Genomic DNA, 23,138 nt, shown 5'->3' with positions numbered 1-23,138 from the left:
CTGTCCTCTCCTGCCTTTATCCATTATCATTATTATGCCTTTATCATTAAAACAGGGATCTTTCCAAAGGGATCAATGGCAAGGCCTGCAAATCTGAATTTGAATGTGTTTTACATTTTGCATTAACACTTAATATATTTCCTGTAATACCTAGGATGCTTAACTGATTGCAAAAAGCAAACCAGAGGAACACTGCCAAAGCCATCAGCTCCGACCCTGGGTTTGGGTATCCTTTGATGTTCCCTTTCTGGGGAGCGTGTGGGGGAAGTAAAGGATGTCACTTCAGAGAGGAGCCACGCTGTGGAACCTGGGGGCTGTTCAAAACCTGCACTCTGACCTTGCTATTGCAATCAGATGGTCCCAATACTTGCTCAGCATCAATTTAGAGTAGATGTTAGTGGGTGTTGTAGAAATGAGACCCACCGATAGTTTTAGGAACTGTAGGATCTCCATCCTGCAGATTTTTTGTATCAGCAGCTACTTTATAGCATTTTTACCTACTTTTTCATGCGATTTCTAACTACCTGTTGTACATGCATATTGCAAACGCAATTCTGATTTATTTAACACCTGTTTAACACCATTTACAATACAGTCTAGATTTTATGACCGGTTCTCACAAGACACGTGGGTGCAGTGCCGGGAGCGGTGCCGGAACCAGCCGGGGTGCGCGTTCGGCGCCGAGCTGCACCGCACGTGTGGCAGAGGCACGGAGCGAAGCCACCACCACAATTAACCCCAAGTCCGTGTACTATAAGATTATTTTCAAGTGTTCGCTACATTAATTCGCCACTCTCTACCCCGTCTCTACGTCGTCGGGGTCGGGCACACTCGCGGAGCTCAGATTACCTCCGGTTAAGCAGAACGGCTCAACTCTTCGGGCACGTCCCGGGGGCTGCGGTCTCAACCCAGGGACCGTCCGCGCCTTTGTGGGGCCCTGTCCCCGTCCCCCCGCTGCCGCTCAGCGCCTGCGTGCCGCGCACTCGTGACCGAACACCGCACGGCGGGGCCGGCGGCCAGCACAGCGCCGGTACCGCCCCGGTACCCCGGCCAGCAGAGCGCCGGTACCGCTCCGGTATCGCACCCAGTCCCCCATCCCGGCCAGCCCAGCGCCGGTACCGCCCCGGTACCCCGGCGAGCCCCTCCATCCCGACCAGCACAGAGCCGGTACCGCCCCGGTATCCCACCCAGCCCCCCATCCCGGCCAGCCCAGCGCCGGTCCTGTGCCGTACCCGCGGACATCAACCCCGCCCGCCCCGGCCAGCCCAGCGCCGGTACCGCGCCGTGTCCCCGGTCCGCCCCCCCGCCACCCCCCCGGCCCCGCCGCTGTTTACGTTCCGGGCACTGCGACGCCTGCGCCCCGCTCCGCACGCAGCGCCTGAACATGGTTCCTTAGGACTTTGCAAAAGGCATCGCCGCCGCCCCCCTCCCCTTCCCTCCCCCTTTCTCCCACCCCCCCCAAAAAAAAAAAAAAAAGTCCTGGTGCAAAATTGCAAAACTTTAGCGAGCCCTGGATGGCTTTTGTTTTGCCTCCTCCCCATTTGGGCCAAATATGCAGGACAGGAACTGTTGACAAATAAGTGATGAAACTCTCCAAAAAAATGGAGGCAAAGAAAGACTCTGGAAGAAGATTGGTGTGTAGCTGGCTTCGGTCTCTTTCCTATTCGTGCCTTTTAATTGATTTTGCTTAATTGTTTGCAAAGGGAGAAATGCATGTGGGTCGTAGACAGCCGAGCGACTTAGTTTGCAAGAGCGCGGCTGAGGCAGCGGGGAAGGGGCGGAATGGAACGGAGGGACGGGCAGGGTGGGACGATCATGGATCATTATTTTTTCCGGTGCGTGCGGGTTTGCGCTGATCCACCGCGCGTGTCCGCGGGGCTGCGGGGCGGGTTCGCAGGGCGAGAGCTGCCGGGAGAGGGGCAGAGCCGCCGGCGGCACCCGGTGCACCGGGCTGCCCTCGCTCCTCCGGGGACCTACCTTGTGCGCGGCCGGTCCCCGCCGCCTCCAGCCCCGTCTCTCCGCGCCCGCCGCAGCTTCCCCGCGGCAGCGGCACCGGCCTCCGCCGGGCCTACCCTACATCCCCGGCATTGAACTCGCTGCTGCCCCTCGGCCGCGGAGCCCCGCGCTTTCGGCGCTGTCGAGCGTGCGGGGCGGCGGGGGGAGCGCGCGGGGGCTGCGCATCCATCGCGGCGTTACATAAAGCGATCTGGTTTTTAAATCGCCGCTTCCGGTGTGACTATGGAAACACTCGGATTATGTAAATACCGAAACCTGGATGCTGGGCATCAGATGCGAAGATTCGCCCCCCTTCCCTTCCTCGGGGAATTAGCTCGTGTTCACGTACAAAAATAATAACAATAATAATAATAATAATTATAATTTAAAAAATGATCCGGTGGTTAACGAGCGTTGACCGCGGTTCACGGGTTTTTATGGGACTGCAAAACGCATCGGTGCTGTAGCTTGTGAATTGTCGGCGAGTTACGTGTACCCCGCTCGCCTTCCAGCGTCAGCCCCTGCTCAGCAGCCCAAGTTTGAGTTTTCCTGAAGCCAAGCACCTGTTATTCCTGCCGAGTTCCGTGTCACGGGATGGAAAAGGTGCATGCAGCGGGGTTGGAGCTTGTTTGGGTTCAGGTTTTGTTCAGTTTGTGCCTTGCCGTCTTAATTATTTCCCCCAGATTATGTTTATCAAACCGTTGTGCACCATCCATGTGCTTTCCTCGATTTTTTCTTTTCCGGACAATGTGTTTTATTTTGATTTTTGTGTCTTTTCTAGCGCTGCATCGGCCGAAGACGGTACGATGAGAACGAGGACCTCTCAGACGTGGAGGAAATTGTCAGCATCAGGAGTTTCAATTTGGAAGAGAAATTAAAGAGTAAAATGTACCACGGGGATTTCGTGCATGCCATGGACGGCAAAGGTAACACTGCCGGGCCGGGGGCTGTCCGGCCGCGCTCGCCGCCGCCTCCACGTGCGGCTCCGCTCCGGCTTCGGATTTGGCGCCCGCGCCCCTGCCCGGGGATCCGGTGACGCCGCCGGCCCAGGGGAGCGGGGGGCGGCTGCTGCCGGGGCCCTGCAGCCCGTCCCGCCCCGGGGGTGCCCCGGCCCGTCCCCCCCGCACCCGGAGGGCGGCTTGTGCCCCGGAGCGGTGCTGGGATGAGCGCCGTGATCCATGGCAGCGCCCAGCGCTCCCCCCGCCGTGCCCCGCCACCGTGACCCCAGCGCAGCACCGGGCTGGTCAGGAATCAGCTCCTGGCACGGGAGAGGCCGAAACCCCAGCCCCCACTTAGCCAGAGGTGTTTCCTGCTCCCCCTCCGCCCCCTCTTGAATCCAGGACCCCTTTTGCGAAAGGGTGCGATTGATGAGTCTGTTCGCCAGGCTCGGAGACTTTACAGTCAGTAACTTCTTTGTGGGTCTATCATATATTAAATTACAGCTCTCCCCTCCCCAAAGTTCCTTGCTTTGCTTAGGTGACTCGAATTCCGGAGCGGCGAGCAGAGCCAGGCAGCCCATCTCTGCCGCACGCTGCCTGGCAGGAAGGGACATGGGAGAGGTTTGCCCGGGAATCAAACGGGCCGGGGGGTTTGCAGGGCACCTTTATTTACCGCTGTGCTGTTGACACGGATCCCTAATCCCAGATGGTTATCACCAAAACTCGGCCTGACTGAGGATGCCTGTTTAGGATGGCTTTCTCAAAAAAGAGAAATTTTGGCTGTAATCCTCCTGAAATTGCTCTAACTGTGTGGAGCCACTAATCGAGTTTAGAAAATTTCCTTTTCTCCCCTAGGCTTAGTTTTGCATGAGCATTTTAAGCTCCTTTAGAAAAGTTGATGTGTGGTGGAGAAATTAAATACCTATCTTACTTAGGAAGGTGTTTGTTTAGGAGATAAGCTCAACCCTGACCCCTCTTCCTCCAAACAAAACACAAGCAACTATTTTTTAGCTGGAAAATGTTAATTAATTTTCCAGAAAATGATTGCATTCTACCCTCAGCTTTCAGACACTCCAGTGGTTGCCACTGCTCCATGCTGAGGATAGTACAATCCACATCTTCCCTGGCTTGGCAGCTCCAAAATCTTTGGGCAGCTCTCTCCTTTCTAGGGAACTTGAAAATAAATGAGTGTCTTTTGTTATTTTGTTGTGGTCTGTGTCGGCTTTGTTCAACCCCACAAGGGATTTAAATGCTTTGTTGGGGCATTAGGAAGAAAGGATATGCCTTGCTATTTGCTCTGGTTTTATTTTTATTATTGGTTTACTTTTTTTCTCTATAAACCTAAGAGTTGAATTGAATCTGGGTGAAACAATGACAGTAGTACACAAGAATAAAACAACTTATATGAACACATGGAATTAATTGAGCAATATGTTTTTTTTCTTTCGGATGTCCTTGTTTTTATTTTTAGTGATAACTTATCTTGCAGTGGTGTGATTTTTGGTTTGAATGCAGTTTGCCATAGCTACTTGTGCTCTAGTCTGCAAGGCACTGCCTCTTCCAGTATTACTCCTGATGTTTGTTGACTTTCTGACTTGGATCAGTGTCTGTAAAAAGCTCTCTGTGGTTTATTTATTTGCTTACCAAAAGGCAATAGCTTTAATGGGGATGCCTATGGGGAAGGATGACTTCTTTAGCACAGAAATATTTACTTGGTAACCTTAGTTAAATGGAGGGTTCATTACACTTACTCTGAGACTAGTGGCAATAAAGTTTCTGTAGTTTTCATGTTTCTGTAAATGGATAATTACAGTGCTCTGATTCGATAACTCTTAAGTAGGAACATTATATCCCTACTTGTCATAATTACTAACTGAGTACAGGAAAGGAAAAGTTGTAAAAATAGAGGGCAGTACATGTGCAGACATGATATCTTGGCCTCTGGGTCCCCTCTTACTTTCAGTGTGGGTTTTAGAGCAGAGAAACATCAGGAATAGAAGCTCAGGCTGAGGTGCTTGTGCTGGCCCAGGCAGCGTGGACAGCTGGATGAATCTTGGAGTTAAACTGCTCTTGTGTACCTGAATAAACTGCAGGGAGTGAGCACTGGGTTTGGCAGTGCAGGGCGTTTTGTAGTGCTGAGCAGTCAAGCCATGCTTTCCATTGCAAGGCAGTGTATGGATGCTTTATAAAAGTCATTTTTCCTGAAAAAAACGGGGAATAGCAGAGCCATAGAAACAGTCCATGGCTGCTGCAGGAATTCCTCTGCTCTCTGTGGCAGAAGGCTCCAAACTGAGCCTGGGGTTTTGTAGCCATGGCTCACCCAAATTGCTGCCTTGTAACTTCCTCTCTAATCCCCAAATCACTGCTATTGTGTCAGACTGTGCATAGAGAAATCCCCAGGAAAGGCCAGTCCTGTGAAATCCTCAGAGAGAGGCAACAAGGTAATGCTGGCCAGTGTTAACATGACAAATTTCTGTTTAATTTTCAATTTGATTGTGTATTATACTGTGACTCCTCACAACTCATTTTTCACAGACAGTTTTTCACTGTATAAAATCTATCAGCTCCTGGAGTTACATTGCTGATTAATTAAAAGAAAAGTTGTTCTGCTGAAACCAGCAGTAACCCCCACATAAAAAGAATGATGTGTTCATAGAATCAGGGCTCTCTGCTAGAACCAGATAATAGTCACAAGAAAGCATCTATTTGTCTAAGTAGAAATGTGTAACTTAGAATATCTAAACTTACACATGCATTTTAAACTACACATCTGCCCAAAAATACCAGACTGATTTGCAGTATTTGGTCAGGATTATCTTTTAACTGTTAATTTGGTATTTCATTACAGCCTGGGTGTTTCAACACAGACCTTAATTGACAAACTGACTGGCTTCTATTTTATGTGCATCAGTGAACAGGAAAAATAGGGAGCAGCTGGGAGAGCATTGTCTGTCATTGGGTTTCCGGTTTGGATCTAAAATATGCATTCTCTTTCTACTTCTCTTTAGGTGATAGGGAGTTCTTTGGTGAGAAAAGGGAAATGGGGAGTCTGAGAAAATGTAACGTGAGGTGCCAATACCATTGTAATTGCTTTTGCATGTTCTTATTCATTTTCACAGATTTTACTTTTGAGTATGTGCAAAGAGAAGCTCTCAGAGTTCCCCTCATCTTCAGAAATAAGGATGGACTGGGAATTAAGTAAGTTACAACCAAATTTTGGTGATTAATAAATGCTTATATAAAATAACCATTATGCTTTCGACTTGTATCTGATATTTCTTTTGATGATCTCAAAATGGATTGCAATTAGTAAGACTGTCAGCACCCTTGAGAGGAGGAATGATTATTTTCTGCTTATAAACATGGAGATAATGAAGTCTATAAAAGTTAAGTGCATACAGCATGGTACTACACAGTCAAAAATAAGTCAGCAGTGAAAGTTAGGAATGAAATCCAAAGGTTTCTGCACCCAAGCCACACCGTAATGACAGAACAAACTCTCTTCAATTTTTGACTTCTTGATTTTTTCCTTCATTGCAGGTGGAATTCTAATGATGCCTGTCATTTTCCATTATAATTATGTCTCTTCAGATTGTTACAGCTTTGTAAATATTTAATAATGTCTAGTTAAATATGGGATTACTGGAGCCTTTTTGAGGTTGCATTTTATTAATATCCAGTATAAAGGATTTGGTATTTTAATAATAGAATCCTGCAACTTTGTTTGTGAAAGTGACAGTGTCTAAAAAAGAAGTATTAAAAGTATTAATTTTATTAGTATTTAATCCATAGTTTAGATGAATGCTTCTTGCTACTTTTGGAAATTAGGATAATATAACTGACTAATGCTGAAAGAAAGAAAAATAATTTTTTGAAAGCATCATTACTTTGCTAAGTTTCACCTCCCTGTTTAGGGGACCAAGGAGTCCCAGTTATTAATTAAAAGGAATCAAGCCACTCCAGTGGCTTGTAATTTAAAGAGAGAAGAAAACGAAGCAGAATTTGGGGTATTTGACAACCATGTGTCCTTTTACTACAATAAGAGCAAACAGGAGCTGCTGTGATGCTTCTGATGATGTAGTAAAATAGTTTTATATGTTGAACTCTGAACAAGAAGTGCTCAGTAGGCTCTCTCTGTATAGGCTGGATTTAAACTTCTGCTCCTAAGGGGCAAGTGGTAAAAACTTCAATAATTTCTTCCTGAAGAAGAAGCCATGAGCTGTTCAGTGAGGCTGGGGAGTGTTTAGGAGACAGAGATACTGCAGCACCTTCCCAGCAGCCAGATCTTCCTCCTATGTTTGAGGAAGTTCTCACAAATTTCCCCTCAGTTGAAGAAAACTGGGAGGATGTTTCAGCTCCCACTGTCCCAATAGTACCAGTTCAGCTCATGCTCCAGAGTGAAGAAGGGTGGAAATAAGAGCTCATCCTGCAGACACAAACATTCCTAGCCTCAGATCACAGGAGGCTGTGAACATCCTGATGTGGTAGATTGGGTGATCCAGATATATGTAGGGTGACTTTTGAGATACAATGGTCTACAAAATGCATGACATAGGATGGTTTTTTGACTTCTGATGTTTTGAGTATCTGCTGATACAAGATTCCACTTCTGCTTGTGCTGAGCATGTCTGTGCCTGGTAGATGTACAGAGCTGAACAGTTTGGTTACTGTGTTTGGACATACTCTGAAATGGCAAGGAATGAGAGGAATGATGAAAAATCTTTCAATGACACTCTGAAAATTGCTTTCCTCTGAACTTCAGACCATCATGAGCTGAATGTATGTCTGAAAGTAGCAAAGCTCTCCTGTGATCTCTTAACAGAGGAGAAGCTGTTTTTCTTGGAGGACTGTTTTCAGGATTGTAACTCAGGGAGAGAATGCTCTTTGGAGAGGTGTTATCTCTTATCTAATGCAGTCATCTTGCATTGTTTCCTGGTAAATCAGATACCTGTGCTGGCCAGAGCTCATCCTCATTTGGATTTGAATATGTTCTCTAGCAAATCTTTAAACATTTGCTAAAATGCACACAGGACAGGCTGAGGTGTTTGCATTTCACTTCTGGCTGAGGAAACTAGCAACACAATTTGTTTATTACAGACTGCTGAACATCTAAAAGTAGTCGGTCACATTTTGGAGTTAAGTCACCCTACTGTACTATTCTTCACCACCTTATATGATATTGGGAGTCTTTAGAAGCATTCATGGTGGTTTTACACAAGATACATTTGAAAATTGCATAACATCAAGGGAAAAACATTTCTGTGCAGTTCTCACATTGCTGCTATTCTGGATTTATAAACAGAAAACCAAATGACTGGTGACATTCAAGAAAACAGTTGCTTTTGAGTTTTTTGCTATCATAGTTTTGTAGCAAACCAGCCCTAATTGTGTAAGAGGGAGTGTGGCAGTTATGCTGGTGAGGCTGGAGCTGAAGAAGTAAGGTCATCTGTGGCAGCAGAATGGCTTGGAATTAAACCTGGACTTCCCAATACTACCCAACTACAAAATGAGTTCTTGAAACTTGATGTTTTCAGGCCTGATTTTTTTTCACTTAGTGTACTCCTTTTTTTTTTCTTTTTTTTTTCTTTTTTTTTTTTTTTTTAATGTATCATGCATCCTTATCTGCACACATATCCGTAGACTGCAGAGAAAAAAAGTCAAGAATCTGCCAGGTGTACTCTCCAAAGAGCTAAACATATTTATTTGTTTGAAAGGATTGTATTCTTCAAGTTTCAGTAATGTTTATTTTTGACTGCTGCTGAAGCTCTCAGAAAAAACAGAATTGCTCATATCCATCTGGGCTAAGGTTGTTTTCCATCTTTGTGGTTGATTTTTATTTTGATTTATACAAATATGAAAAAGATTGCCTATCTAATTATTGGACATTTCTGACACCACATGCCAGCAAGCTGTGTCATTTTCAGACAAGCCTGGCACGTCCTTGTTGCCCACAAATGGTTCCTGTTTCCCCTACTTTTGACTTTCTAGTGCTTGGAAAGAAAAGATGAGCTCTGAATGAACCCTGAAGGTCAGTAGATTCAGGCTGTTTCATTCCGGAGAGGGAGAGGGAGTGAATTCCAAAGCTGTGAGGCCCTCACAGCCAAATGCAAAGATGTGAGGGTTGGCAGAGAGCTAACAAAAGATACTGTCCAGCCTCTGCATCCCACCAGAGGAAGGTGATAAGGGTAAAAGAAAGTGGACAAGCAAATTTGGCAAATAGTTCTCAAGATATGTGCAAGCCAGTAAATGCAGTTTTTAACTTTACCTTTCAGTGTTTTCCTAATAGCAAAAATTATTGTTCTGCATGTTTACCCATGGGCTGGATTGTTCTTATTTTCAACTAAATAATGTCAAAAGTCCAGAAGAAAATTGTTTATCTTCAATCTGGGGCAGTACTAGAGAGGCAGAGCACTGAGCTGGCAGGTCCCACTGGACTGTTTTTTATTACAATTCTTTAGTCAGCTTTGGTGCAATGTGAAGAAATATTGTCAGTTAAATGAAGACAATCATCCTTAAAACCTCACTACTGTTTTTGTTTTCTTTTTCCATCCAGTTTCCGTGCTGCAGAGTTTTACTCTCTTTCTGATATGTAGCACTCACTCACTTGCTGGACCAGGCTAGTCTCTAATTACATTATGCCCTAAAACGTTGCCTGTGTTAGAAGTGATCCTGTAAATGCATCAACATCCCTGAACCAATTATGCTACCATTTAATTTAGCTCTGAATTAGCCCAAATTGAATTGAACAATTTCCCAACCCACCAAATACAGCTGAGATGTCTTCTGCCAGATGAGAAGGTTTGGAACGGTCGTTAAAACAAAGGGAGTTTAATTATTATTATTTTTTAATATATATTTTATTTCCAAGCCATGATTCCAGTCTGTGATGATGTGGCTTTAGAGCAGGTTGTTTTACTGCTCTGTGCCTCAGTTTGGCAAGTGTGATAGTGCTCACCTTGAGGAACAGGCATGAAGCACCACGAGTTGCAAACCACTACCAGTTGCTTAACAAGCTATAAAGATTTAGGATTTTATTGAAATCACTCCCAACTCCCCTTCTCTCCCACTCTGGTGCTGATAAAAAGTACTCTAACAGAAACTCTTCTTTTTTATTATGAGTAGGGAAACTGTTGTACACTTGCCAATGCAAAGATGTCATGTGTGTCATTAAAACTTGCACTGTCCACACTTCAGAGAGGCCTTGCTTGATTCCACCTCCTGCACTAGGGACAAAGGGCACTATACATTTATTTCTCTTTTATTATGGTAACGAGAGTGTACCCATACTTATCTTGACAGTATTTAACATTGCTTTCTTTGCTAATTACAGAATGCCTGACCCGGATTTCACCGTCAGAGATGTGAAGCTATTAGTGGGTGAGTTATTTTGAATGCACTGGATTAACTCTATACAGAACAGAATTGCTGTTAAATACTTGTCCAGTTATGTTTGTAGACATTTGTGATAACTCTCAGAATCTGGGAGAAGGCATGGAGAAGCAATTTGTAAATTAAAAAGGCTGGGAGAACCCTAATTAGTAGTTGTGCTGACCAGACTCCGATCTCATGCTGGATAATTGGCCATTTGGAAGGGAGGGAATGCTTTTGCTCTTAACAGGTGTCCTACAAACACTTTTGTGATACTGGAAAGCAGCAGCTCTATTGATCGAGTTCCTATTTTTTTTTTTTTTTAATCTGTTGTAGATCATGTTTGTAAAAGGTGTGACTGGAGCTGCATCACCTTTTGCCTGTGCTCTCCCCACAGTATTTATCAGTGTCAGGCCAGGTCGGTGCTTTGAGGGAAGGTTGTGAAGAGAGGCTGAGCACAAAGCAAACTGCCTGGCTTTTGATGAGACACAAACCAGAGAAGTGGTGACTGTCATCAAATGTTTCCTAGCAATCTTTGCAAAATAAATGTTTTTTAGCTTTAAAAAAAGCTACATTTTGAGTAGGAGATTGTTCTGTATGTTTCTTTGAAATCTGTTTTTACTGCAGATAGGTGTGTTATTTCTTCTTATCTGAAATTGTTACTCAGTAGTGATCCTGCACTCCATGAAGTTGTTGCTGTGGAGCAAGCTGGAGGTTGGATGTGTTGGCTGCAGTCCTTCTTGGAGATTTTTAACTGCATTCCTGCTAGTTAGAATTTACTGGGTTTATTTACCTGTTTTTCAGCAGCAGTTAATCTTTAAAATTAGCTCAAATGCTGCGTTCTGAAAGACCATTTTTTAAAAAAATTACTCCTTGAGTTTTATAGTCAATAGGAATATCAAGTCTGGAAAAGATGTAGCTAAGAAAAACAAAGGAGAGGAACTTGTGCCTCATTTCTGCTCACTTGGGGTTATCAGTGAGAGAGGGGTTATCTCTGATAACCTTCCTTCACAAACAACTCAGCAATGTTACTTAATTTATGACCATTTATAAGCTCAGGAAAAAAGCCCCAAATATCTGCTAGAAAATGTTTGGGAAGTAGTGTGGGAAGTGCTATTTGATGGTAAATCTGCATTAAATTAGAAAATGAACTCCTAAAATTTGCGGATTTCCTAAATTCCTGCATGTGCACATTTGCAGGTATAGAAAAAAAACCTTTTTTCTGTGGAGGAGCCTTGTGCATAAACCCTGTAATGATCTGGACCCTGTTGCAGTTTTCTGTGAACTTGCTCCATGGCTGATAAACTGCCATTTCTGTCTCTGAGGCTGCTGGAGCTGAGGGTCTGACGTTGAGATGTTTTGGAACAGTGTAGTGTTGCATAACAACAGTGTTTTTCCTGTATAACAGTCAAAGTGTGGGAGTTGCATTTCCTCAAGATTGATGTCCTTTGAAGTAGTAGGGGGTGGAGATTCCTGTGTACATGGCCAGCAAAGCGGGAGGATATTTACAAATAAAATTGCATTTATGAAACAATGGAGCAGAAATAACATTTGTAATTAGCTTTGACATTAAGTTTAATGTAAGAGCGTGCCTGCTCACAGCTGGATCAGCAATCCCTGTACCTGCTCTTGGCCAGATATCACATTTATATCCTTTTATATCATGTTTGGGCAAACTCCCTGTGGAGTCATTATGTTGAGCCCAAAATGTGGTCCAGAGCATTGTCACCTGCCCTTTTTATAATACAGTTGATGACTTTTGGCATCACAGGTGGAAACTTTGATTCAAAAGATGTGAATTATTTGGGAAATGGACTCTAAGTTGCATCTGAAAAATATTGTGGCAAATCGTTTTTCTTGCTGTGGAATTTGTGCTGGGTGGAACAGCCACATTGACACTGAGAGCACATGGGGGAATTCCTGTCTCCATGCCAAATTTTAAAATTATCTACTCATTATTTCTGGAAACACTAGTGAGCATCTTCCTATAGCATATCATTGTTGATATTTTTTTCTAGTTGTAGGTTACATGTGCTACACTTACTATCTAATGTTCAAATAAAGGACATTAAAAGTCTTGTTTTATTAACATCTTCTGTCACTGGAGAATAAAAAAATCTGCATGTTTTTAGCAGATCCCTCAGATCTTCCTAAACCTCCAGATTTGCATTTCCAATGCGTGGTATTTTCAAAACTTATTCAATCTCTTGCTGAACATGGAGAGGGAAGGATGTTTGGTGAATGTGAAATGGAATGATCATAACTCTATGCATCTGATTGTGTGTGGGAGTCAATAGAGAACACAGTCTGAAAAATGTTGTGTTCTGTGTAAACTTGTTGGCTTTTTAAGTGCTCATCATCATAGTTTGCTGGTGCTTTTAAACTTCTCATTTATTTTCTTTTCTCCTTTGAATCAGGGGAAGCACATTTGTTACAGAACCCTTTAAGGACATGGTGCTGGCTTTTTCCAAAGCACATAAATTCCATGGGAACTTAATGAGCCTTTGGTCCCAAACTCTCTCTCTAAGAAATCTTGCTTTTATTTCTAACGTGACTGTTGAACCATCTTCAAAGAGGAGAACCTAAAAGTTACAGGGAAATAACAACAAGCTTTTAAATCTCCCTTTGAAAACTCTAGAATTAAAAAAGATGGGTTTTTGATTGTTATTTTTGTTTACTTGAGCTTAGGTGTCTATTTTTCAGTCTTCTGTCAGACTTCCAAAGAAACATTGCCATTGCTTGATGGATTTTTCCTGGCTTAAAAAATGCAGCAACCAGCTGTAATTTAGTTTGGTGATGTTCATGACCTCCTGTTTCTGACATGAGTGCCTGGTTGTGCACCCATGTGTAACCTGTGTGCATGAAACACTGTGCCCTACAGTAGCTTTACTTTACAGACCCATCCCACAAGCTATAACCAGACTCCCACCTCCAAATGAACCATATCCTGGATGCTCTGTAAAACCTGAGCTGATGGATTAATTTCAGTAGCTGGAAATGTCTCATCTCTGAAATGGCTGTGAGCCAAGAATACAAATGGAGAAGTAGAAAGGAATTCCTGGCCTGCTCAGGAACTTGAGACAACTCTTGAAAGATGTAAAGCTCTGTTGTAATTTAATAACTCTTAAGCTTTGTAATTTCATTGCATAAGGTAGATTTGATTGCTAATTCTGAAGGGCAGAATGTCACTATCATCTCTTCATAAGCTGATTTAAAATTTGATTGAGGGTCATTGGCCCTCTTGGAATGTCCTTAAACATCTGCCACATCTGCACAAAAACTTTGGTGTTATTTCTGCAGGGGTGCCTGTCATAGATGGGCAGAAAAGCAAAAGTGTGTTTTCCCAGACTGTCAGCTCCACTCTCTGCACATAAGTACCTGTCTGAGAGTTTTATGCCAAATACTCTGCACAACAAGGGGAACCCCTTGCCTGGGGCTTTGCAAGGAGAAAGGTGACTGCCTTGCTCAGCAACCTGCTGAAAGCCAGGGCTTCCCTTGTTGCTGTGGACCCTCTCCAGCCTTTGCCACTCCTGAATTCAAGAACTGAATGCTGTAATTTGTTTTAGTCTTTGATGTCAGAAAACCAAAGCATTCCATTTTGTCATTTGTTTGAATTTTGTCTTTATATTGTCCTTTGAGGACATCACACAACCTGAAGCTGGCAGCCCTGAATACTTTTGGAAGCTGTGAACCGTGGAAGGGAGAAAGAGGAAGTGCTCATGGATGTGTGCCTCAGTCCATCACTCTGACCTCCTTGCTCTTTCTCTGAGTTCTTCTTTTTATTGGGTTCTTTTTAGAGGTTTTCTTGGGTCAGCACTGGTTGAAGTTAAAGCAGTGTCTGCTTTTCTGTGACTCTGCACTGCCTTTGTCTCCCTGGGTAGGTGTGCAGGCCCTGCACGAGCACAGTATTTCTCTCTAAACCGTAGTGGCCAGTCTGTATGTATTTGCTTTTATTTCTAATTTTTAGCTGACCTATTTTCAGTTTGCTTGCCACAGGCCCACAGTCTAAGGCTTTTGAATCCTTGTACCTAAATAAAGTAAATAAAAAACTAAATGAATGAAAGTGGTCCTGGGTGTGTGATGTGCATCACCTCCTCCCTCTCTAGGCTGCTTTGTGTGCCAGGGTAGGTATTTGTTGTTCACCCCCAAAGCAGAGCTTGCAATCCCAGCAAGTGGCAAAAGGGGAGATTTCAAACATGCTGAGGATCGTAGGAAAGAAAAGAGACTTTGGGTTATTGTGATCTCTGGGCTGAAGAGGTTAAAGTTGTGAGCACAGCGGTCACTTCTGTAGGATCAGCAGCATTGTCCTATGGAATTCACCGTGCCCAGCCAGGCATTGTATCAGTGGGAACAGTGCACATACAGGACTTAGACTATTCATGGGGTGGTCTAACAACTGACATCAACTCACTGATTGATTTTATTTAACTAACTCACTATGGGTTTATTTATAGAATTAAAAAAAAAAAAGTGTAGGAGCAGCAGAGGATGTGTCATCAGTCATGCAATTTGCTATTAAAATCTGATGCTGTAGACTGGACTGGGCCCTGATGCTCACAAGCATAGGAAATGTTTGGTTGCTGTGTTCACAAACTGCATTGAAAGGCTTTGGTGTTTTCATCTTGTATAAAAAATCCAAGAAAAGTTGAAAGCAGCAAAGCTTTTAATTGTGATACAATTTGTGCATTGAGGTACATCTGTAAATAGCAAACATAAGCAAGCTCCAGTAACTGTTGTAAAGACCAATCTTCGTCTGCCCAAGGAGGTGATGCAAAAGATGGGACCTAATAGATCATTTCAATATTTGATTTCTGTGATTCTGTCAAATCCCTAAAGATCTGGCAGCAGGCTTTGATCTCAAGACAAAGGGTGAAAGGAAAACCAAGGCTCTACATATCCTGTTGCTTTCTTTGGTGGGAGTAGCTGAAGGAATACTTGATTATTGCTGGGATTTGCCTTCTCATTAGAAACACCAAAAGAATAGGAGCAGAGCCAAAAATTTCAGTTGCAAATTGACTGTTTAAAGAAATATGTGTGAAGGTCTGTGCCTCAACTATGAGTTTATAATCATGGTGTCAGTGGAGCAAGATAATAGAATAAATTACATCATTATATCCCTGATGTTTTCAAGGGAAAAGTTCTATAAGTAGGGGGGGTTGGCACTGCAAGTGCAGGTCAGCCTCCCCTCGTGCTGCTGACAAGTTCTGGAGGAGATGCTGTGTGCTGTTACACATCTGCTCATGCTTTATTCACTGAGTGCATCATAGTGCACTGAAGGGAGGATCTGAGCTTTCATTAACATCAGTGGATGAAATCAGAGCTGCAAAGGAGAATTTCCCTGGCTATTTAGATTTTTTTATTTTTTCACAGGGGAGAACCCTAAGCAAGGTTTGTGAAGTTTGGTGTTGCAACTTTTAGCTCATTCTACAAGAAACTGCAATTCTGCAGTGTAGTAGTACACAGTAAAACGTGGCCTTGTTTTCCCAGGCTGAAAAGTGGAATGATCTGCTAAAATCAGAATTTGGGGAGTCTCCGTTTCTAGTTTTCCTGTAAACTGTAAATGATGTAGTGAATGTAGCAAGTCATGGCCTCTTTGTGCAGGGACTGTGGTGGGGAGGAACAGGTTCCCTGACTAGTTAATGTCAGCAGACTGATGTAAATAATTTAAATTCAGTTGGGACAGAAAGGATTCCTGCCCATCAGATGTACCTAACAGCCGTAAGTTATGTGAGGCTCTGCATCTTTCATCCAGCCATTTTTGTTCTCTTAAATACACACACTGCTGTAGTCCCCAGGAATTCCAGCTAAAATGAGAATATGCATGCCAGGTACTTCACAAAGAGACAAGAACCCCCCTAATCCATGCTTCTGGAAGCAGGTGATATTGAAAAAGAAACAGGAAGAGATATAAACATTGTAGGCAATAATTATTCTGGCTTTATAAAATGTTTTATATATCTATTAAAAGCTGTGCACACATTTATAGATGTATACACATACACATATATAAATTTCATTCAGTACTGAATCAAGAATCATAAGCTGTGTTTCCATGGAAGAGAAAATTGTGGTGCTGGTGGTGACTGCAGGTCAGGTGGGTAAAGGCAGGAGGGAGGGCAGGGACCGTGTAAAATACTCCTTTTGCATTAGCATACATTTCTTGTGGTGTCACAGCACAATGGTCCCTGAGCTGGCTGTGTAAATGTTCAGCTTTTTGTTAGCAGCTACTCAAAAAAGCTGAAAGCAAATCAGAGAAGTGTCTCTGAGTAGCTGCTTCCTAGTGATTTTTTGGTTCATTCCTCCTCCGTGTTTGCTGCTCCTCTCAAATTGATCTGTTCTGAAAATTGTATCATGGTTGAATTCACATCCAACTACAAAGCAAGTCGAGAGGCTCGTAGTGTGGTCTGTGGGCAAGTAGGGGAAATTTTGTCTTAATCAATGTACAGTTCTCCATCCTGTGAAAGAAAATTAGCTGTGTAGATACAAAAGAAGGACAAAGCAGCCACACACTGCAGCTCAGAAAACTTTCCATCATTTCTGCTGAATAGGGACCCAGTGTTGCTTTTTCTATAGAGCAATGCTCCATTTGTTTCAAGGAAGTTGTGAAATTGGAGACTGAGAGGAGTTAGGAGGGAGGCTCATTAGAGAGGCTCTGTTGTAAGGAGCACTTCCCAAAATTAAACTGGCTGCTCAAAGGAAGTGCAAAAGTCTGCCCCCAGACTTGCATCTAAGTCTTGATTAAGATGTATGTTCTCCCCTGGTGTGGGGATTTGTCCTGTGAATGGGAATGCCACTTTGGGAAGAGCAGAAGAGCTGAGTCAGGAGTCATTAACTGTTGTGTCTCCAGGAGTCTTGTGTGGAGGGACAAGGAGGAAGCAGCAAGGTCTGTGCTCTGCTCCTGGGACTCAAATAATGCATTTTTCAAAACACACTGGATCAGGCTCTTCTAGGGGAGAGCAGTCATCACTGATCTCATGGGAGGGGAGGTACTTGGATGAAATATTTCCATTCGTTGTAAGATTTCTCCTCATTTCTCACAGGGTTTTTGTGCCTCACTGTGTGATCTGTGCCTGGCCTGCTCTCTGGGTTCTGCTTTTTTTCTTTTATTTTAAGTGGGACTGTTGGAATATTAAGAAAACTGAGTTTATAAAACATCCATAGTTTAGAAGGCCAATGTCTGTGTAGTTTTATACCAACTTATGAACGTTTTCTTCAGGCTGTGAGAATTCTGACTGAGGGTACCTCAGCCTCTGGAGCCTGCAGGTCACACCCTGAGTTCATCAAGGGACTCAGACCCACAAGAGACCTGGAGCAGGGGGTCCAAGAGCACATTGAAGCAGGAGATAAGGATGGCACCCTGCAGGAGGAGGCTGCACTGGGATGTTCCTCCCAAGTGACTGTAAAATAATTACATGTCACTGCTATTCCCATTGATCTGAGGCTACAAACCCAAAACCTGTGTTTTCAGGGAGCTGGGTTATGTACCTGCCTGCAAACATTCCAAGAGAAAAAATGGAGAATCAGAAAGCAGCTTTCATCAGGGCCCCACTGATTTGTCTCAGATGTTATTCAGAAACATGTGTTTAAGATCCAGTCCATAAAAATAAATTGTTTCCTCTGTCATGTTGTTTTCTGACCAAAGCTTGTTTTAAAAACTTTCAGTATTTAAAAAATGCTTTGTTTTTAAAGTCAAGTTCCAAATTTCTCACGGCCATGCTATTGGGCCTGTCAGCATGCTTCATGCTCTAAACTGGGAAATGTGCTAAGGCAGGCCTAAAATCAGCAAATAAATATTACCACTGGAAATGATAATTTCCCAGTGCCTGTAAGCTCAGATGGAGTCAAACCAATGGTCTGTCAACAAAGGGGTTTATAAGTACTGTTGGTATGAGCTGGACAGACTCCTAGCTGCTGCATTTATTTTTAAATCTGAGTACTGCAAAGAGGAAACATGTGTCCAATAAAAGTAAAATAAAATAAAATAAAATAAAATATAATGTGCTATTCCATTGAAATGATTGATTCCAATTCTGTCTAGCAGGTTTCTCTTTCCAAAGTACAGCACTGGAGGTTTACTGGCTCATCCTTTTGTCTTTATAATTTTTTCTTTCTTTTCCCTTGAGCGACCTCTCCTGTTTTCTCTATATCCCTCTTTCTCTGAGGAGGCTGCTGTAGTGTTCAGAACTTGTTTTACTCCCTAATTCCATAGAAGTTTGAGAAGTTTGTGAGATCAATCCTTCCAGACTCAAGCAAGTGCTCTCAGAATACTGTTGCCAACCATGAACCATTAGTGAGAGAGAGATCAACAGACTTGGCTGTAAACAGGACCAGTAGGACTTAACAGGTGGGGTTTTTTTGGTTTCCCATAGAATCAGTCCCTTTTTTGTGGGACACCAGCAGTCCCATATGTCAATCAGACAGCCTAATGTGATTTTTGACCTCCTCCATGTTAGCTCAGGGCTAGGAAGAATGACAAAGTTGTGGAGCTGCACTGTGTTCTCTCCTGGGCAGAATTAAAATTAGTAACTAGACAGCAAAGTTTCTGAATGGATTTTTTTTTCAAGTGAAAGTTCCATTAGTGATTTTCCTACAGTCTGAGGGCTCGAATTTGTTGAAAATTGAAGTGGTTTGTAGCAGCTCTGAAGGAACCCTTTGGAACTTAGGCATCCACCAGTGTTAAGGTGGAAAAGTGCATAAATAAAGTGGAAATCTCTGTCTATTAAAGTGTTGCAGACTTTCAGAGGATGTTGCTTCATTTAACACTCACTGGTTTTGTGTCTCTTAAACAGCTTATTGTTTTAGAAGAAAAGCTGCAGTGTGTAATAGCAGGAGGGAGTGGGGCTGTGTCTGGTGTCACCGTGGGATTTCCCACAGTGCCAGTGCTGGCTGCACATCCTTCCCCTGATGTTTGTGGAACTGTGCTGGGAAGCAGGCAGGGAGCTGACCCCGCTTAAAAAAAATTACTTAAGCCTCATCAGTTTCTTGAGTATTGGTGAACAGTTTGTATCATGAAACCAGGACCTAGGGCAGAGAGAGGTTAAAACTTACCCAGTGCTCCTGATAGATTGGAAATAGAAACTTCTCCTCTAATACCAGTACCAGGTTCTGGTGCCAGACCATCTCTTTGTCATCTAAACTGGCCTCTAGTTTTGCTGTGTGAGATGGGAAAGTGTCTCTGTTCCTTGTGCTCCCTATTGCATCCAACAATTTGGATTTTTTGCCATACCAATTAAGCAACTCTAAGTTGGCATCCTGCTCATTCTCTTCCTTCTCGCCTCACTTCTGGCATTGCTCTCTCATCCCCTCCTGTGTGCTGGCACAGGCTTTCCTCTTTCTTGTAGTGAGGTGGTTCAGGAAGTTGAACCAGCAGAAAACTCACACTGTCTCTCCCTCGCAGAAAGGTTCAGGAATATATATATACACTTATTATTTTTATAATTTTTGGGGCTTGTTTACCTCTCAGCACTAACCAGTGCTGGGCTAAGCTGTGATGGATGTAGCCTTCTACCTCTGTCATAAGTTTCCACTGGGACTCTGCATCAGAAGTGCCAGGTGAATGAGCTTTGAGCCATGATTAGGGTTTCTGTGTAATAAAATAAATGAAAAGAAAGCCTTTGATGCTCTCTCATTATGCCTTTTATTTATTTTTTTTTTTCTCCTAGCAGTTAAAATGAAATATTATAACACTCACTTGCCTATGTTTAGCACGTCCGCTGACTTGCCATTTTGGAAGTAGAACCAGTTCTATTTTTAGAGGTGAACTTCCTGTTTGAGCCGTCTTTAAGTTTGTCCTTTGCCTAACACAAGCAAACTCTTTTAAAAAATCTTAATTAAACCAGGACAATTTTGCTTAAAACAGTCATGTTCATGTCCAGATATAAACAGCAATAAATCTGCTTTGAATGAACACTACAACAAAAATACAACCTCTCAAGAGAATATATTTCCATGATGTCAGGACATGAAAGTGAAATTGAAGTGATGTGTTGTTGTGGTCACAGGCATCTCAAAGCCCCTGTCTACAGGTGGATTTAAAGATGAATTGTCCATGTGGGAAAAGCAAGCAGAACAGCTGTTTTGGAAAAACTCCCCAAAGTCACACTCAATAAGCATCCTCTGCTTTATCTCATCCAGACTAGAAATGAGCTGTTTATTTCAGAGTGATCTCTCTCAAATTCCTGAATATTTTATGGTAGTTGTGATGCTTTAGTGTCACAATATACCTTAGTTCAAAATTACCTTCAAGTGTAGTGCCTTTACCTAAAAATATATATTAATACCAGCATGTTTTGGAGGTTTGATGTAATTATATATTTCTTCAGATGTTCTCATAAGTGTAGGTATGAGATGTGTGGGGGTGTTGCAGCCCTTTGATATTTTCAAATACCCTTCAAGACCAGAGGGGAGCTGCAGGATTGCTGGCATAGTGCACATGTTGAATGGTAATATGAGTGCAGTTGAAGATCATCTTCCATTTCCTAATTGCAAAGTATGAGGGAAATCAAGTTTTCCTCCATATGGGTTGATGATGAGGTTTCAGAGCTGTCAAAAAGGTTATAATTTTTACAACATTTTTCTATATGGTTGCTGTTAGATATATTTTATGTTGAGACATTTTAGGAAATTATTAATGGTCTTAAAATAAATTTGATAGATAAATAAACCATAAGATTTTCACCAAAGTTATATTCTGTCTCACTTCTCCTGGACCTTGTATTATTTTTCTTCATATAATTGTTATTTGTGTGCTCTGTGTTTTCAGCCACTTAGAGCATGCTTATGCTACAGGTTAATGCATTGGGATACTGTATAAAAAATTAGAAGTAAAATGCTTCTTTGTATATGGCATTTTTTTCTATGTGCTTTTCACTGTCTTAAGCTTCTAAGAATCACGAAAAATCATGGCTTGGGTGGGTGTAAGGATACTGATTAATTCCATATAATGCCACTAAAACACATGATTCGCCTGAGTCCCTTTCTCCAGCCCGCTCCTGCAGCACCAAGGCTGTTCCACAGGCTGTTCTGTGTTGTGTTGTGTGCAAACAGCTCCTCACGCTGCTAATCGCGACTGGGCACTTTGATATCGAATGATAAAGCTGCAGAGGGCCGGAGGGCAAGGTTCGTGTCAGGCACGGCGGTTTTACACCTCCGAGAGGAGGAGATGCTGTGGCCCCGCTGCCAGGGCTGCACAGCCGGGACACGGAGCGGCCCGGGGGGGAGAGACAGCACCGAGCTCTGCCGAGGGGATGGCTTTGGGTTTCCTGCGGCGCTGGGGAAGGGGCCGGCGGGGAGGTGTGGGGAGAGCTCCGTGCGATGTTCGGGCTCGTTTCCCTTTGTTCTTCTGTGCCCTCTGGTGGCACTGGGAGCGATGGGATCCGGACGCGTCTCCTCATTTGTTCGTACCTCGCTCTGAAATGCAGGGAATGTCGGGAACAGCTCCACTTGAGCAAGGACTTTCTGCTCGGATTCACATCCCTCCCAGTTAGCAGGGGATATCATAATAGTCTCCCGTGGGCATCAGAAGAATACGTGCTTCCAGCTCCGGGAGCTCCGGGGGGATTAACTGGGATGCAAGTCAAAGCCTCAGTCTTTAGGTACAATTAACCCGCTAGCGAGGCTGGCAGATTTCCTGAGGCTCTGCCAAAAATCCTGCTTTACAAACCAAGGATTTTTTTTCCTCCTAAGAAGCATAAAGATTAGGCAGGAGCAGCGGGCCGGTCCCTCGGCATTGGAGGTTGGTTTCTGGTTGTCAACACTGTATTGTACCTTCAGCACAGATCTCAATTCAGCCACAGAGGGTTAAAATAATTCCCCAAGGTAGTTTTATCCTCTTAATGGACAGGCTTGATAATCATTCTTACAGAAAGGACATTTCCTCTTTCCTCTGCCGTGGGGGAGTTGCACCTTTTCCTGCTGGTGCTGTGCTGGAGAAGAGACCACAGCCTAGAAAACTCTGGAGTCATTTGCAGCTCTGATTCACACCTCCTGTGCATTTCTCATACTCTGCTGTGTGGTTCATGTTTGCCTTGCTTCCACTGCTCCAAATACCCATGCTAAATCCACGTCATGGAAAAGGATGGGGAATGCTGAAGGCTGGAGTCTGGCAGCTTGGATAACCTGAAGCTCAGGACAGGGGAAGGCAGTGCTTCATTCGTTAGAAATAAAAAATGGCAGTTGTTGGACAACAGAGGAGATGATCATAGTTCCAGCATTTCCTATTCCATATTCCCTCTCTGGAAAATTCTTAAGTGCTAACTGCAGGGGAGATCAACAAGAGCTTTGCTGAATGACTTCAGAGCTGGAGCCCCTCATTCCCAAAGGGTCTGGGGTGGGCTTGGTGAGCTGTGATTTGGGAAACCATTTGCTGGTGCAAGGAAGGTGCCTGTGTAGCCTGCATTCCTGGAGGGTGGTTCTGGCTCTAACAAGGGGACAAGGTTTGTTTCCCTGTTGCTCTTGTTCTACCAAGAAGCCCAGAACAGAAAGGACCAACTCTCTGTACCAAGCCAACTTGTCCAGGGCGGGCAGTGGGAGCCAGGGACCCCATAAAAGTAATTTTTCCTCTAGATGTTCATTTCTATGTGAAAAAAAAAAAAAAAAAAAAAAAAAAAAATTATAGCATATAGAAATCTTGTACAATTCAATCTATTAGAATCTTTACAATGTCTCAGTTATTAGGCCTCTAAATAAAGGAAATTGATATTATATATGCTATTGTGCCCTTAATTTTAATGGGGATCTTACCAATACATGGGCTGGAGTAACTTGATAATGTTTTTAAGGTTTTAAGTCAAGCATAGTTCTTCTGTAGCTCATCCTGATGGATTTTTTTTTCCCAAC

General features: G+C 43.4%; 1 protein-coding gene across 2 annotated transcripts in view; it reads left to right on the top strand.

Annotated features, from left to right (window-relative positions):
- The first annotated feature begins 1,480 nt into the window (after positions 1-1,480).
- The window catches only part of KDM2B (lysine demethylase 2B), a 106,075-nt gene continuing 84,417 nt past the window's right edge, over positions 1,481-23,138 (top strand). For both annotated transcript variants that reach the window (XM_056504610.1, XM_056504609.1), the window contains exons 1-4: positions 1,481-1,634; positions 2,777-2,921; positions 6,053-6,131; positions 10,264-10,310. In XM_056504610.1, coding sequence (XP_056360585.1) covers positions 1,584-1,634; positions 2,777-2,921; positions 6,053-6,131; positions 10,264-10,310 — 322 coding nt within the window. In that variant the 5' untranslated portion in view covers positions 1,481-1,583. The remainder of the gene's footprint in view (positions 1,635-2,776; positions 2,922-6,052; positions 6,132-10,263; positions 10,311-23,138) is intronic.

Source organism: Oenanthe melanoleuca, chromosome 15 (assembly GCF_029582105.1).
Source record: "Oenanthe melanoleuca isolate GR-GAL-2019-014 chromosome 15, OMel1.0, whole genome shotgun sequence".
Taxonomy (NCBI): domain Eukaryota; kingdom Metazoa; phylum Chordata; class Aves; order Passeriformes; family Muscicapidae; genus Oenanthe; species Oenanthe melanoleuca.
This window is presented reverse-complemented; position numbering and strand designations above follow the sequence as displayed.